The sequence below is a fragment of the Erpetoichthys calabaricus genome, chromosome 2, assembly GCF_900747795.2.
Source record: "Erpetoichthys calabaricus chromosome 2, fErpCal1.3, whole genome shotgun sequence".
NCBI lineage: Eukaryota > Metazoa > Chordata > Cladistia > Polypteriformes > Polypteridae > Erpetoichthys > Erpetoichthys calabaricus.
In genome coordinates, this window is record NC_041395.2 from 201,294,103 (window position 1) to 201,310,024 (window position 15,922).

The 15,922-nt window shown below is 38.3% G+C and overlaps 1 protein-coding gene and 1 pseudogene across 1 annotated transcript; both read right to left on the minus strand.

The window, feature by feature from the left end:
• Window positions 1–466: 466 nt before the first annotated feature.
• Window positions 467–2,524, minus strand: LOC114645515 (uncharacterized; annotated as a pseudogene).
• Window positions 2,525–12,435: 9,911 nt separating this feature from the next.
• On the minus strand, window positions 12,436–15,625 carry LOC114644253 (somatostatin-like). Its single transcript, XM_028792403.2, has 2 exons — window positions 15,406–15,625; window positions 12,436–12,939 (listed from the first exon to the last, which is right to left on the minus strand). The coding sequence occupies exons 1-2, from the start codon at window positions 15,541–15,543 to the stop codon at window positions 12,727–12,729; spliced, it is 351 nt and encodes a 116-aa protein (XP_028648236.1). The 5' UTR covers window positions 15,544–15,625; the 3' UTR covers window positions 12,436–12,726.
• Between the last annotated feature and the right edge of the window lie 297 nt (window positions 15,626–15,922).

Genomic DNA, 15,922 nt, shown 5'->3' on the forward strand with positions numbered 1-15,922 from the left:
TCCCATTCAGCATCGTCTCTTAACAGGCCTCTCGCTTGGGCTGCTTCTTTGAACGTATTGTAAACAAATCCGTCATCATCAAAGCTCTGGGCACCTCTTACATGCAGAAGGAGCAGCCTTAAGTAGTATCTCTCCATATCAGAAGGACTGACAGAGTACATTCTGCTAATAACATTGTTGTGGCCCCTCTTTCTTGGAGTCCATGCAGTTGTTTTTGTATTGAACACAAAGTGACTTGGTATCTCTTGGTACAGGTATTGCCGTGAAGACTCATTTGTTCGATTCAATTCAAACCACGCTGTCAATGTGGTTCTGCGTCCCGCCTCTCTTTCAAGAGTTTCAACTTCTTCACCTTCACAAAATACTACTCTTTGTTGGTTTGGCAGATGTACTGCAAGTCGAATTGCTGTGTGTGACTGTTGGTGCATTTTATTTACTCGTATTCTCCACATAGCTTCAGGTGCACTTACTGTATGAATCTACTGTCGAGGAACCTTGAAGGTTCGTCCCAGTGAAGTTCTGTTTCCTTTGCATCGAATTTTAGTTTAGCTCGATCATGTCCTTTGTAAACATATTTGAATAAGTATTTCACACTTTTAATGCTTGCACAAATTTCTACATTAATATGTGCGTTGTACTTTAGAGTTAGGTACCTATTATATGGAACGATACAGCGGTTATCCACTGTGAACTTTCCAACTTTAATTTTTCTCCCATCGTTTCTCCTGCAATAAACTGGGTAACCATCAACGTTCGGCTTGTTTTCTTCACTGAAATCTTTCGGATATTGTTTGGAACATATTTTTTCCTTGTTCATGCATGGGCTTGTCATGTTCAAGTGTCCACAAGGGCCATGAACCATAGTCGCCTTGATGATTTCATACAATATCGGGTTTTCGGCCGGATCTGGAATTTCAGCACATACCATCTTGTCAATAATTTCAACAGTTCTTGGTTTATCCTCAGGTCTGAGAAAAAGCAGGAGGTGGCAATGTGGTAAGCCACGTTTTTGAAATTCTATTACATAAACATGAGCGATCACCACTCCAAGTACTTTGTTCACGAATTAATCATGCAGTAGTGCTGTAAGTTTCTCCTTGAAACTACGTGCAACCAGATCAGGTCTATCCTCTGGTCTTTCTCCAGGCTTCAACTTTTCCATTACTTCACGACACTTTGGATTCATGGTCATAGTCATAAACACATCAGGTCCACCGTCCTTGCGTATGATGGCCATAGCATCTTGGAAGTTCTGCTGATGAGCTCTAGGGCTTCCTTGAAATATTGAAGGCAAAATACAGATAGTACCAGGCTTTACACCTTCATTCTGTGCAAGATTATTTACGTGGTCCATTAAACCAGAGTAGAGATTGCTCCTGAGTTGAGCTTGATTTGATCTATGGAACTGAATTCGATTAGCTTCTATCTTGCAATACGCATCCACTACGTACTGTTGGAAGAGTTTTCCAGCACTCAAGATAGGTTTGAACTCATTTCGAGTCACCAATCGGTAAGCATAATATTGGAGGTGCGTCAAGTTTTCTCGCTTGCCAGCACCTACCAAATTCGTTCCACTTATCCATCCTTTGTCCCCATATGGAAACAAAATCGGGTAAGTCATGGGATCACAGTGCTGACTTAAGATTGATATATTTTGCATTGGTGCATTCTTTGGGTGGACACAAATATCTCTTTCAAATGGGAGTTCACCATCGTCGCTTCGAAATACAATTGCTATCTCATTTGCTGTAGGAGCGTTGTAACGTCTTTGATCATTTGCCTTATCTCGGTGGATCCACATGTAAACTTCTCGATCTGGTCTCCCTTCCTCCCTGGCTCTGTTAATCTCTTCCTGCTCAAAATTTCTCATCATTTTGTATGCTTGCGCATACGGATTTATTTCATTCAAAATGTTAGCAAGAGTTTCCATTATGGATGGTAAACAGCCAGTGTTCTCTAAAATTCCCATGCGTTGTTGTATTGCTTGTTCCGCATCCAAATATATTTGAGCAAATTTTCTTGGTTCACCGTTAGGTGGGTGCAAAGTCGAGGTTTTATGATAGATTTGTCCATGTATTTTGCAGCAGTATGGTCCCCGTCCCGCTATGTGTTCAACTTGCGCTCTCATTGATGCAAAAGCAAGAGCACTGTTGTATGAACGCATGTTGTCTTTGAAATTTTTGGAATGTTCATGGGTATTTGTTATCAACTCTTTCATCACTTCTGGATAATTATGTATCGGTGGAAGTTGGACTTTTCCTTTATGGCAGCAAGATGTAAATTTGCCATCACTTGGTCTTTCCGATTTAAAGTTAGTTGATTGACAATATTGACATATTTCTGTCATTGCTCCACAATAATGTTCAGGAACATCATTTTTGTTGAATGGGCGAAGTGCAATTCCTTCAAGTTCAGGTTGTGGTTGTCTTGACATTTGGTACATAGAACGTCGAATTTGAAGCCTAACATTTCTCTCCTGGTCGGTTTTGTTAGCTAAATGTCGTTGGTCACTTTCACGTTGCATCGTTAATCTTTGTTGCCGTTGAAGGTCTGACTCTTCTCTACTTCTACGATTTTGTCGTTCCTTCCTGTCTAGACATCAGTTTTTGCTTTCTCTGGCAATATTTCACTGACTTTTTTCACGTTGCCTGGCCAGCCTTTGTTCACGGTGACTCTTGGTCTCCTCTGCCAACTGGTGTCAACGTCTTTCACCTTGCTTTGAGAGTCTCTGACTCCGTTCACAGTCCGTCTCGTTTTCACAACGCTGTCATTTCCTCTCACGATCTCTTCTCAACCTTTCTTCTCTGTCCTCATCAAGTTCATTTCTTTTCATTTAAATTTTTTGCACTCGAGGTACGATTGCTACTCAAGGTAGTCTTTGTTTGCCACTCAAGGTGGACTTTGAATTTTTTGTTGCCCTGAGAAGGGCAGTTGGGTTGTTTGCACTGAAAAGTGCAGTTGGTTTTAGAATTGGTGTCACCAGTGATTTGAACACAGATGCTGTTGTCGACAGTAGTTCCACCACATGTTGTCCAATCTCGCAGGTTGCTTTGTGGCAATCCAAAGAGTAAGGAAGAACTAATGCTTCTTTCTTGAACTCCAAACGCCGACTGATAGAAAATCACAGAAGTGTGTCCAACTTATATACTCTGACTGCCGACTCCAAGAAGTGGGTGAACATTTGATTTGGACGAAGTGCTGCCAACGACGGTTGATAGAAACACAAAAAACCACAGTCTCGACAACGGTATCCTTCAATAAGGGCGTGCACAAAAAGGCGACCTTCAAAAGGGCGACCTCAATTGGGCGCGGCGAATAAAGGTGCGCGTAAATAAAGGCGAGCTTCAAAAGGGCGACCTCAATTGAGCGCAGCGAATAAAGGCGTTCGTAGATAATTTAGATAATAATAGATAGATAATAATAAAATATCTACGTGGCACTGCACATAGTTGCGTTTGCCTTTATTCGCTGCGCCCAGTTGAGGTCGCCCTTTTGAAGCTCGCCTTTTTGTGCGCGCCCTTATTGAATAGAACCCTCGACAACGAGGCAGGTGTCAACGCCAGATATAAACACAAAGCACGGTGTCAACGCCAGATCTAAACACAAACAGTGGTGTTGACAGTGTTTGTAAACAAAAGTAACAACCAAGGCAGTGTCAGGGGAACATGAATTCGCGGACAAACAAATATCATATGTCAAATATACTGTCATTTATACGTAGCTTTTCGTGAGGCAGCAATTCGCCGCAGAGAAGACGTAGCGTCCGTGCTTCGCTTTATTGAGCTTTTCGCGAGGCAGCATCACAAATATCAAGTCGTTCCAGTCCCTTAAGAGGATCCGCTGTGGGAGAGTGGCAAGGCAAACGAATCTGAACACCAGCGACCCGAGATTGATCCCCACAGCTCCCACCCCAAATGAGACTGTCATTTATACGTAGCTTTTCGTGAGGCAGCAATTCGCGGACAAACAAAGATCAATATCCAAATGAAGATTGTATATAAAGATGAAACACTTTTTGCTCAAGTGACATTTTTCTGCTTCATTTTAGTGGTCTCGCTTGTTAAGGTTTCCCACCCTTAATTGCTTATTTCAGTCTTAAAAAGCTGTGTTCAGTGTCTTGATGGCTCCTTATCAGCAATAAGATGCAAATGACAAAGGAGACAGCAATTCTCCATCTAACTTGTTTCTGTTTACGCCTGTTTAGATTCATCATGCACTCTTTGGTTTAACAAAACACTTAAGAATAAAATGTGACAGACTGAAACCTATCTGTTTATGCTTCAAATCATTTAGATGATATACTTGGGCAGGAAAAAAATCTACAATATAAGAACCTAACATTGCAGACTAACAAGCTATTAATATTAAATAAGGTCCGATATTAGCAAAGAATTGGTTTCTAATTAAGCAATTGGTTTGGAACAAAAACCTACAGCCACTGTGGCCCTCCAGGACCGACATTGCCAACCTCTGACAAGACCTTTTGTTGCTTCCTGAGCTATTGAAGGTGGTAGTCTTTGTTAGCAAAGTAGTCCAGAAGAATAAGTTGCATAGAAATTGACAATAATATTGAGCCCGCATGTGGTTGTTATTCAAAAGCATATCAGATTAAAATGACTGCCATAAATAAAATTGGTAGACTCTGATATGTCTTTATCTGCTAGTAAAAAGTCACAAAAACAATACAAGAGTAAAAAAACATTATTTAACAAGATAAATACATTGATATCGTCCGTGAAAAACAGCAAGCTGCTTTTGGACTCCCAGGCCTGAGAATGGAACTGTCATACACGAGCCTCTGCTTTGCTACTGAATCTTGCCTAACAGCAACCTAGAAGTCAATAATCTAGAAGTCAATACCTATGGACTTCTGAAAAATGTCCTTTTCAATTTTTTAATTACTGTATTGAATTGTTTATGTTGTATTTTTGTTGTGAAATTCAAACTATAGAAGCTATTGAATGTATAATGAGTCTGCTTACCTTTTTGAGAGTAAGTGCAAATAACAGTCTCATTGTTATTGTATTACAGGGAAGTAAAACAATTAAGTATTGAACACCACAAAAGCCAGTTCTAACATGGTGCCTTCCCCTTGCTGGAAAATGAAAAATAAATTCAATTCATAAATGCTAATGAAATGCATAAATGTTATGGTCTGACTTTAAACCACAAGGAAAGTTGTGAAGAAAGGGTCAGAAAATTAAAGAGATTTATTGTTTTTTTCTTGAGCAGAGAAAGATCAGAGTCAAACAAACAGGCAAAAGGTCAAAATCAGGTTAAGACTAATAACCAAGGCAAAGCCCTGGAAAGTTCAACATTGAAATTTCATAGCAAGAGTCCAAACCAAACTAAACTCTAGAGAGTCCTATTCAAAGAAAACATGATTTACATACAGATTTTAGCAGTGAGAATCCAACACCTAAAATAACATGCACACCACGGAAAAGGTTTAAAAGAGTTTTATTGTGATGATGTCAGTTGCTGCACTATCTGCAATCACGTGCCGGAGAACACTTTGACTACACATGCCTAGAATGACCAGTTATAAGGAAACATGCCAAAATCGTGGCACTGATTGTTAATTAACGTGAGAAAAATAAAGCAGAAAAAAATGTCACCAAAATAACAATTAAATTAAATAACTGAAGTAAAACAACTATATTTTAAAAAAATATGTGCATTGCAAACAGGAGTAAAAAAAAATTAATAAGCAAGAAGGCTTAAAGCTCTTCATCTAATTCTGAGAAGTGGCAGGGGTGTTCCACAGTGCAAATGGCATTATCTTAAATTATTACTGTCGTTATCTGACGGAAAACATTGACAATTTCTGCCAGCACTTTCTGTATTGCATATAAAATAACACCAAAAGCTGTTTATACAGCCTTTAGGCCATTTTAGACAATCCATTCTTGATAACAGATTTCAATAAGAACACCACCAAAGGGCGACTTATTAAACTCTCTTTATAAGTTATACTCCGTCACTGAAGCAGCCATTCGCAATGAAAAATTAGTAGAAAATCTAGCCATTGACACATTGTGTAAAATGCCACACTAGAAATGAGAAGTTCTTTTGTCATTATCAAACTTGTGATTTTATTTTTTTCCAAGTGACTCTTTGCCTTTAAAATTTATTTGAGCATCTCTTAGGTGATTTTGAAGACCACAGAATATATTGGTTATATTTATTTTTTGCTTGAGTGTTTTTTCACATTGTTGAAAGCAAATTACAATCTTCCTCATTGCAATTTTGTTTTTCTTATAAGTGCTACCATTTTGGGAACATTTCATTGAAGATTGTTGTGTCATTACTAAGCAGAATAACCAGGAGTGTGCAACATATGAATGCATTACTGCCGTAGTATAAAGGTTGGTGTCATACACTTCTTGATTGTCCAGAATTGGATTGCTATGAAAAACCTTAATGGTTATTTTTTATAATCAACTTTGACTTCTCTGGTTGCATTTTTTATGCTCTTAAACTACAATTATTATTTAGCATTTTGGCTCTGGTTACATGTCTTTTGTGTTGGTTTTCAAACTTTTCCCCATCGTTTTTTTGACCAGATCTTTAGGTTCACATCCTATTTGATCATAGTCTCCCAGGTAATGACTCTGGCTTGCATTTTTATTTCTTCCATACCATCGTCTCATTTCTTTATTTCATAAAACTAATGCTTCCCACTGCAGTCACAAAACCTCTTAAAATACGGTTTTGCATATTTTTAAGTTCCAACCCCCAAGTGCCTGAAACAAGCATAATTCATAATCCTAAACTTTTGTGAGAGTACCCGGACCACCAAGGGAATGTCCGTCAAAACCCTGAGATGGCTGTAAGTGGGGAAACTGTCTTTGAACATTGCAGGTTGCCTGTACCTTTCAATTGAATTTTAAGGTAAGGATCCACTTTTGCCTTACTGGTTGATCTGATAATCACAAATATTGTGCCAGCTTAGTGCATGTACAGTCTAGAAAACTATACATATTTAGGGGAGATGAAGTGGATTTAGACCACAAGCTAGATCCTTCTTCTGCTAATTCCATTTTTAAGTACAGCTCAATTGATCCTAAGTGTTTGCGGTTTTGTCTTCTTTTAACCTTTCTCTTGCATTTAAGATAGAAAAATAAAATACCTCTTACATCATCAAGCCCCAAGTCATTTACTTGATAATATGGTATTTTTATTTTCTTTTAAAATTTTGCAGTCAAAGAAGGTGGAAGAATGAAGAACTGGGTGTCTCATTTGGATGACAGCGAGTAGGTGGTAGGTAGTTCACTTTCAAGTGATGTGAAGACAGCGCTTTTAATAGGAAACTACAAAGAATGAAAACATGAAGCTTGATTAGTGACATCTCACAAGTGGAAATAGGACATCTGTACTGTATATGTCAGTCACAGCCAAGCCACAGATAGGCTTGGTGCTTAAGTCAAGGATATGCAGGATAAGGCAACTATGTGGCACTGCTTGTAAAGTGTCCACTTTGGGTTAAATTCAAGCAGAAGTGTCTTCTCTGTGGACCTTGAATGTTTTCTTTGTGACCAACAACTTTGGTTTTATTCCACTATCCAAAGACATGAACTCAGATGAGTTGGCATATTTAAGTTACCCAGTGTGTGTATGTATAGGGTGTAATAAGAAAAATGGAGACACAAAATGAATTAGGGATCCTCCCCATATATCTGTAGCAGTCGAGTAATCTGTAAAGACTGAAACCGGTCTTTGAAACTGTAAAATAACAAAAGACAATAAAGATGAGTTAATGGAGGGTTTTTATATTGAGGCGGCAGGAAATTGTAAGTGAGGTCATCAGGACAGGACAGAAGTGAGGTCAGCAGGATAGGATGGAAGTAAAGGAAGAAATGTGTTATTCTTCTGTAGGTCTGCAGGAAGAAGAGAAAAGGCATTAATAGTCATCACCAAATCTTTTTCTACCATTTTAACACCCTGAATTGGACTCTTTGGCTGACCCCTAAGCACACATGTGTGACAAGGGCTGTATTGACTCAAACTTTGCACCTAGGATAGTTATCATTTGCTCATCTTGCAGCTGGACTCAGCTTTAACACACAGCATCCTCGGAATGGATAAGCTCATAAAAATGGTGCATGTGTGCATGGTGTTCAGAATAGATTGGATTATAATAAGATTATGACCGCATAACCATCTACACAATTATTTGCCCAGTTTCATGGGGAGCTAATGCCTACTCTGACAACTCTGAATGCAAATTGGATTTTTAACCAGTATCTATGAGGCACATTATCACCTTTGATTGTATACAGTTAGGTCCATACGTATTTGGACAGTGACACAATCTTCTTAATTTTGGCTCTGTTCGTCACCACAATGGATTTGAAATGAAGCAATCAAGATGTGATTGAAGTGTAGACTTGCAGTTTTAATTTGTCTTTTAACAAAAACATTGTATAAGCCATTTAGAAAAGACAGCCATTTTTATACAAGGTCCAACATTTTCGAGGGCTCAAAAGTATTTGGACAAGCTAACATAATCATGAATATAATGCTCATTTTCAATATTTGATTGAAAATCCTTTGCAATCAATGACTGCCTAAAGTCTGGAACCCATTGCCTTCTCCAAGTGCTGGGTTTCCACCCTACTGATGCTTGTCCAGGCCTTTACTGCAGCTGTCTTCAGGTGCTGCATGGTTGTGAGACTTTCTGCTTTCATTTTTGTCTTCAGGAAGTGAAATGCATGTCCAGTTGGGTTAAGGTCAGTTGAAGAATATTCCATTTCTTTGCCTTGAGAAGGACTTGATTTGCTTTCACAGTATGTCTTGGCTCATTTTCGCTCTGTACTGTAGAGTGTCATCCTATAAGTTTTGCAACATTTGTCTGAATCTGAGCAGACAGTATAGTTATGTACACTTCAGAAATCATCCTGCAACTTTTGCCGGTAGTCATATCATTAGTAAACACCAGTGACCCAACTCTACCTCCATCATGTTTTACAGATGATGTGGTATACTACAGATCATGAGCCGTTCCTTCTTTTTTCCTTTTCCTTTTCCTTATCCATCATTCTGATACATATTGATCTTAATTTCATTTATCCAAAGAAAACTGTTCCAAAACTGGACTGTTTCTTTTAAATATTTTCTGGCAAAGTCTGTCCTTCATATGCTGGAGTATCAGTGGTTTGCACCTTGTGTTAAACCCTCTGTCTTTACTTTTGTGAAGTTTCTCTTGATTGTAAACTTTGACAATCATAGGCCTACCTCCCAGAGAACGTTCTTGGTTTGGCTAAATGTCAGGTATTGGTTTCTCTTCACCAAGGACAGAATTCTGGGATCATCCAGCACAGTTGTCTTCCATGATTCTTCAGGCCTTTTGGTGTTGCTGAGCTCACCAGTATATTCCTTCTCTTTAAGAATGTACCAGATTTAACCAATCCTGGTGTTTCTGCTATCTCACCAATTGGTTTGTTTTGTTTTCTGAGCCTAATGATGGCCTGTTTTTTATTTGCATAGACAGCTCTTTGGACCTCATATTGACAGTACACAATGACAACTTCAAAATGCAAGTTCCACAGTTGCAGATCTTCTACCTGCTTAATTGTCAATGAAATAATGAGGGACCTGCTCACACCTGGCTATTGAACAGCTTGTCAGTCAATTGTCCAAATACTTTTGAGTCCCTGAAAATGGGGTACCATGTATAAAAATGGCTGTCATTCCTAAATGGCCCATATGATATTTCTGTTAAACCCGTTGAATTAATGCTGAAAGTCTACACTTCAATCATGTAGTTATTTCTTCATTTCAAATCCATTGTGGTAATGTACAGAGCCTAAATTATGAAAATTGTGTCACTATCTAAGTACTTATGGATATAACTGTAAGTCTTCTTCTTAAAATCCTTTATTGTCTTCTAATTAAGTTAAAACTAACTCTACAATCATTTGCACAGCTTGAAGAATGTATAGGCCTTACCTTGCTTAATGTACGACTTTCCGCTCTGATGACAACAAGCAGGCTGCCTTATCTGTACTACTGAAGTAAAGTTACCTTAGTGAGTAAAGACTTAAGTCAGAGACGAGCCAAGGGCTCACAGAGGTTTCATTTGATCTGGCATTAACACCTTGTTGGGATTTTCTTTAAGCCTTATGACAGTGATATACTGTGTGATAGTTATTTTTCCACAAGTGTTGTATATTTGAGCCTTTTTTTATTTTTACTTTACTAATTGATGCTTTTGCTGTTTTTTCATCATTTTGAACTGTACATTGTAAAAGTAATATATATTATAAAAATAAAATTGTTACTTTAACTGGGAAAGATATTTATTGATGGCTTTAATTTGCTTTAAAACTTAAAACTTATTTGTTAGTCGCTTTCCTTTTTTAGCATGGATTTAAAATTACTCAGCCGTATGTGATGACGTATGTTCTACTCAAGAATGTTCTGTCTCTTTTCTTATTTCTAAGAAGTTCTTAAAAAGCAGCAAACTTGCACTGATGTATAATACAGTATGTAGATTTTAAGATTTGTTTAAGCTGAACTCATAAGGCACATTTCCAAAATTAAATGACTTTGTGTGCCATTATTTTTACTTTAGATTCTTTATAACAATATGCAGATTTCCACACTTCCTAAATAAATATATAAATAAATAAATAAAACACAGCCCACGCTGTAAGGTATTTATAGAATTGTGGAGGGGGTGCTTTATAGGCAAACATGAAGTTTACAATTAAACGCAGAACGAGCCTCTGGTTAAGAGCCTGGTGACAAGGCAGCTCTGCACATCAGACACTGTGACCTTCCCCAAGGAGCAAATAAAAGCACTTAATCCACAGAGAAGAAGCTCCAGTTATTTAGCCCTCTTTCTATTTCTTTGAATTCTGTTTTGAGCATTTTAAACACAGAGAAGGTTAAAAAGGTGACCAATCATCATATTGTATATATCCTTCACTAACACAAGCTTTGTCACTCTCTGTACTCAACCATTTCTTTAGGTTTCCAAAAGAAGGACTGAATTTGTTGGTGGTTGAGCAGCAGCGATTCCACATTGAGTTGACGTCCATTACAGAGCTTGGTAAACAGAAAGCCAGCATTAACACATCTCTTCTGGTCCCTCTTTCCATTTACAGTAAAGCATTAGTGTGCAAAAGATGCAATTTTTTAAAAAAAAAGTTATTTGAACTCTTTATGTTGTTTAGGTATATACTGTATTTTTATAGATAGATAGATAGATAGATAGATAGATAGATAGATAGATAGATAGATAGATAGATAGATAGATAGATAGATAGATAGATAGATAGATAGATAGATAGATAGATAGATAGATACTTTATTAATCCCAATACACACTCACTGTGCTTTTGTTCTAGTATGGTGGCAAAACACTATGAGTGGCAACTTACCATTTATTCCATTCATTGACAAGACTTTTTTTATGACTTCACAAATCCCCAACCCATTAAGCAGAAACTGGTGCAAGGCAAGAATTCACTCTGGATAGGATAGCAAAGTCTTGCACAGGGAAACTTCACCATATTCATGCTTTTTGACTTGGACAGATAAAAAGTGACATAAGCATGTCTTTGGATGAAGGAGGAAACTCTTGTGAATGAGAGGGAATAATGAAGCATTCTTACAGAAGGTATGTATGGTAGAAGTCAAAGCCAAGGTTCATGCTTGATGAGGCATGCTGTCCATATCCTCCATCAACCAGTTTGGCCATTTAGGGTCATACCTACTGTGTCTGTACACTCCAGTTCTGGAAGTCTTTGTATGTCATGTCTTGTATCACCTCCTTTAAATATAACCTTGCATTTTGCTTTTGAGAAATTCTTTCATAAGTGGTGATTACTATGAACATAGTTTTATTGTTTTTAAAAGTTGGAAAGAATGAGAAAGGATAGTTTGGTCACTGATTTTGGCAGACAGCCGTCATGATGGATGATATCAGAGTCATATCAAGGTATGTTCACATGTATATCACCATATTCCATACTGCTGCACATTATGAAGAAGCTAGAAGAATAAGGGGACATGCACAAAATATGAGGACATTTGTTCTTGGTTTAATACTTAATGACTGATTGATTGATTGTTTGGTTGATTGATTAATCAATTAATTAATAGATTGATCTAAAAAGGATAAAGTAAAGTAAGGAGCTTTTGGGGTTCACCAAACAAAACCAATCAGTTCTTGAAATCTCTTCATTTTGTAGTCCATACATGGAGAAATGAAGCACCTCCCAAGTATAAAATAAAAAAAACACACACCCTTTGTCTTATCTGTTATTGTTAATTTAGGTGTCTTCACCACTGGAATGGCTCAGTCTAATTAATTGTTAAAATTTTGTAATCGTAATTTCTCTCTTTCTTTTCATTAATTGATCTCAGCTAACCAACAAAAAACAATAATTTTTTACTGCGACGGAATTCCCACATTAAACTTCACACTGGAGTCTGAAATATTTTTATTGAAACAATTAAAAATAGTGTATCTGTCAGAATTGGATAATGCATATCTTCAATACCTATACATGGACCACAATTCAAAGCAGATTTCATATATTAGTGAATTAGAGTTCTTCTGATACCCTTCCGTCTTTTCAAGTCATCAGTGTCTGTGTTTCCTATATTTACAGTCTGCAGCTGGATTTCTGAAATAAGACGTGAAAAGAACATTCTTTTTTATAAAATAAACAACGAAATTTCAGTGGGCGGGTCGGGGTGCTCGGTGACTTCCAGTTAGCAGGACGTGAAGGTTTTCCAGAAGAAGTTCTTGCAGCCCGCTTTGCGTTCCCGGGGCGCGAGTGCCGGGTTCACGCCAGTAGCGCGCTCCAGTTCCAGACGGGCCTCGTCCTGCTCGGCAGCTCGCGACATGTCGTCGGGTTCCAGAGCCTCGTTCTCAGCCTGCGCGAGCTCGGCCAGTAGCTCGGCCAGCGAGTACTTCGTGAGCTCCTGTCGTGACAAAGAAAGGAGAAAACAGAGAATAACGGTAGGACTCGGTTGAAATGAAATCTCACATGGCATTGAGAAGCAGAAGAGCTGCCTGCAGGACACGAGGCTTGAATCTCGTGAACTTCGCGAAGACCGTGAAGCCAAGCTCAGAGTTCTGCACTAGTAAATGGCACTGGAGAAAATGAGACAATTAGAACACTTATTTGGCGATTCTACGCTATTTAGACTTGAAATATTGACGTTTGACGTTTCTTAGCGTATGGTACGATGTCGCAGTACATATCTGTAGCTTCCTCACAGCTTCGAGATTATTATTCGAATTCCAGACTGGTAAATATGTGGGGGCAGCATACGGTTTAAAAAGTGTCGTGCTAGATTTTATTTTAATCCGCAACGTAGAGATTTTTGGGTTAGACTGACGGAACACTGTGAATTATTGCTGAGGAGCTCGGTCGCACAGAACTGGACAGGCCACTCATTTAGAGTTAGTTCCATTCATACGACCGGGTGATGGAATGTGCTGATTGTGAAAATTAATGAAAATAAAGGAATACATGTATCCGGTGTTCAAACATGTATCTTTTGGGATAAGAAAAATCTAAGTGACCGAACAACATGAATTAAAATAGAAATTAAAATGGAAAAGGTTTTGCTGCCGAGTACCTGTTCTAAACATTTCTTCGGTTATCCATTATTATGTCTTAAGGACACTTGTTCCATGAACAAGAAAAATTTTACCAGGATTCATAAAATAATTTTTGCATAACTTTAAACGTCAACTAGATCGCTTCCCTCTGGCATGCAGTCTGTGTGGATATCTTCATGATCTGTCATTTTGTTGTCCATGCGTTAAAGTACAAGTTATTTCTTGTGATTTCTGGTTTGATTTCTTCTACAAACCAGGCACCCTCTGTCATGTGGATTAGCGACTCTGTACTTGCCCGACTTGAGTCTATTCTGTTACTGAGTTGAATTAGCATCGACTCCCTCTCCATTCCCCAAACCCCCAACCACATCTCAGTTTGGCGACGATCTAAAGTGTTAATTTACTTTTTCGTTAATTTACTGTTACATTCTAACACATCTGCAACAAAATAAACAACGGCATTTCAGTGGGAAGGTCGGGGTGCTCGGGGTCCCCCAGTTAGCAGGATGTGAAGGTTTCCCAAAAGAAGTTTGCAGGCTTCAGTTAAGCAATCTTTCATTTGCAAGTATTCCCTGTGGCCGCGTCCTCACTGGGTGAAAGAACAGCAGACACGCGTGTGTCTTGGAAATTCGCTTAGTTAAACCAAAGTTGTCCGTGAAGGAAAACAAAATGCCATTTGCAAAAACATTACCAGTTTAGGTAAAACCTGCTATTGAATTGCACTTTAAAAAAATATCATAAGTGACAATGCTAAAATTGCTTTGTTCAGAAAGGAAAGAGTGAATTTGACAAAATATGTGTGTATATGCTGTCGGGCTCTTATTGTAATAATATAAATAATGAGGGGGATTGTGGTAGGTGATGCACACCTCTAGCAAATTCAGAATAGGATGAAGTCACAGGGGAACCCTTCGCTCGGTTATAGAAAAATAGCAAAGTATTTTAGCATATTAACTACAGATAAAAAGGTAGGTATAATCTAGAATGAAAAATTATGCGGTTGCTTCTAATTATTATTGCTTTTTTTTTACTTCAATTACTTTTTTACTTCTATTACTAGTATTGCTATTATTACTATGCTTTTACTGACACCTGTATCGTCTGAGTTAAACCTGCCACTTTCTTCTCGGTAACCTCTTCACTTTAAACATTTTTGCACTTTTTTTTCACTAGTTCTTTATAAGACGAATCCTTTATCGCTGTGCTACCAAAGGGCACACAGAAGGAACCGACTCTGGACAGTCTTGAAATGAACCAAAAAACTATAAGACGCATGTGTTTAGAATTTACGAAGAAACAGAGAAAATCTTCGCATGCAAACTAAACTGTTCACAGTGGAACCCGAATCCCGTCAGTCATAGCGGATTAGCGCAACTGTGTTCACCGCAAGCTTTTTGAAAACACTCACAGTGATTATTCAATGCGTGTTGGTTCGACCGGCAATTGCAACTTTGGCAATGAGAAGTTAGATTTCAGGACCTTGGATAGTTCCTTTATGGACGAAAAATTCTCTGAAGAAAAACTTGACAATTTAGCCGTGGAATTTATGACAGATGTTTTTAAACTTGATGCGGTGCACAAGTTAATTACAGCGGAGCTATGTGATGAAATTACGTATTTTTCTGGTGATAAGTGTAATGGATAATGATTTGGACACATGCGTAATATCTCTAAAGCATGTAAGATGGTGATGGCATTACATGCCCTTCGGTTAATATATACTTTTTAAAAAAAAAAATAGAACGTACCTTCTTCAAGAAGTTGCATGTTTAAGGCAAAGTCTCAGTGTCGAATCCAAACGTAAAAGCTGATTTTCTTACCTGCTTTCCCATCGAGGAAGCTAATGATCTTTGAAGAAGCTGCCGGAGTCTCAGGTCAGATGGTGCTGCTGAAATGCTACCGATAGCCACGGCGACGGAGAGGAGCGCCAGAGCGCATTGGAGACGACAGGACAACATCTTCTGTACTGGACACTCCGAGGTTCAGTCGAATGGACGGGTTTCTGGAGTGCCACACAGGTTCGCTGCGTCAGTTCTGCTAGACGGGATCGCCAAAGTCTGCTTTTAAACTGTTCTCCTGACGTCAAAAGGGAGGCGCCCCCCTTATGTCAGGCTTGCGAGGGCAATTTTTCTTCCAGACTAATAATCAATTACTATATATACATATATATTTTTTGGTGACATGCAACAGTGTTCCTTTTTTTTTTTTTTTTTTTTTTTTTTTTTGCAAGCGCACGGGAATGCGCTTTAAGGCGCTTTAAGGCACTCACATCTGTTTATCACAAAAAATATGAAAAATTAACGGAGGAGATGTTTAGTCAATAACATATTACCGTGG